Raw genomic sequence first — 1,441 nt, 5'->3', positions numbered from 1 at the left:
ATAGATCACATGTGTTGTGATTCATTGACAGTCATACCTTCTGCTGTTCAACATAATGATGACTGGTAGATAATTAGTTATTAGTGGTACTGAATTTTAAATTTAGAAAGCACAAATCTGCAATTATAAAAAATTTGTAAGAGCGCTAAAGCGCAAACGAAATATTTAAGTCAGCAATTAGTGGATTTGTGCTTTAGTGGGCTAGTGCCCACCATTGGTAACCAACTTTGGTTTGAAGTGGCTCAGTTGTAAATGTACAGGGAATTACTTCCCATGGGTTTTGTTGAAATCTTTGTTGAAATGGTTTATGAGATATTTTGCTAACAAACAGGCAGGGTTGACCACATCAGTTAATGCTAAAGTTTGAAGTGAAAACCTCACACACATCAAATATGAGCACACAATTGGTCAAAGTGACTGAGTTACAGCCATTTATAACTATTTAAGGTCAGTTGGTCGACACACCTCAGATCAGATCAACTCCAAACTTTAATAACTTGCAGAGAAACATCCAATGATTATTTCCTGAAAGTTGCATTAAAATCTGCCTGTTATAGATCCACTGCTGACTTTTTATCACCCATCATCTAATAATGTGCATGTTCATGTGTGTTTGTTAGCAAAATATCCCATAATCCTTTCCTAATTATCTTTAGGGTACTTTAAAATGTTTTTAGCTCCTAAGTTTTCTACCTGCTGATCAAACAGAGCCCAGAACATTGGCAAGGGGATGTAGAGCACCAGAACCCTCAGGACCATCTTAATCTCCTGAATCAGACGCTTCTGTTGACACACAAATACACAAACTAGAACAAAGTCATTTTTACGGAGCATGCGAGGGGACATGGGAGATTTTTTTTCTTTTGTGTTCTCACGCAATAGTATTGTGTTACCTCGCAATACTATTGCGTTCCCTCGCAAAAGTAGTTAAACACTGTTGTGCCTGCTGGTTTATTAACAAACTCACATGTTCACCATTAGCGAGTTAGCCTACTGCTTTAATTCAGCTTCAGAATGAATACATCACACAGCCACGCATGGAAGTATGTTATATGCCGATATTTTAACACAGTGCAGCCACGCAACACCAATGTCAATTTCACGAACTGTGGCGACACWTCCTGTTTTGGTAACCAGATATTTCAAAAATAAAAGTCTGATTTAATTCAGTTCATATACAAAACATTTTTTTTGCGTGGAAACGCAAAACAATATTGCGAGGTAATGCAAAAGTATTGCGAGGTAATGCAAAAGTATTGCGAGGTAACGCAAAAGTATTGCGAGGTAATGCAAAAGTATTGCGAGGTAATGCAAAAGTATTGCGAGGTAACGCAAAAGTATTGCGAGGTAATGCAAAAGTATTGCTTGGTAATGCAAAAGTATTGCGAGGTAACCCAAAGATATTGCGAGGTAATGCAAAAGTATTGCGAGGTAATGCAAA

At 37.5% G+C, this 1,441-nt stretch overlaps 1 protein-coding gene across 1 annotated transcript in view; it reads right to left on the bottom strand.

Moving 5' to 3' along the window:
• The window catches only part of slc15a2 (solute carrier family 15 member 2), a gene marked incomplete at its 5' end in the record, with an annotated part of 51,064 nt that overhangs the window by 29,841 nt on the left and 19,782 nt on the right, over positions 1–1,441 (bottom strand). Inside the window, 1 exon segment of the mRNA XM_014028502.1 lies at positions 694–783. Coding sequence (XP_013883956.1) covers positions 694–783 — 90 coding nt within the window.

The sequence above is a fragment of the Austrofundulus limnaeus genome, unplaced genomic scaffold (genome assembly GCF_001266775.1).
Source record: "Austrofundulus limnaeus strain Quisiro unplaced genomic scaffold, Austrofundulus_limnaeus-1.0 Scaffold772, whole genome shotgun sequence".
NCBI lineage: Eukaryota > Metazoa > Chordata > Actinopteri > Cyprinodontiformes > Rivulidae > Austrofundulus > Austrofundulus limnaeus.
Note: the sequence above shows the minus strand (reverse complement) of the source record. Positions and strands in the feature narration are given on the sequence as shown.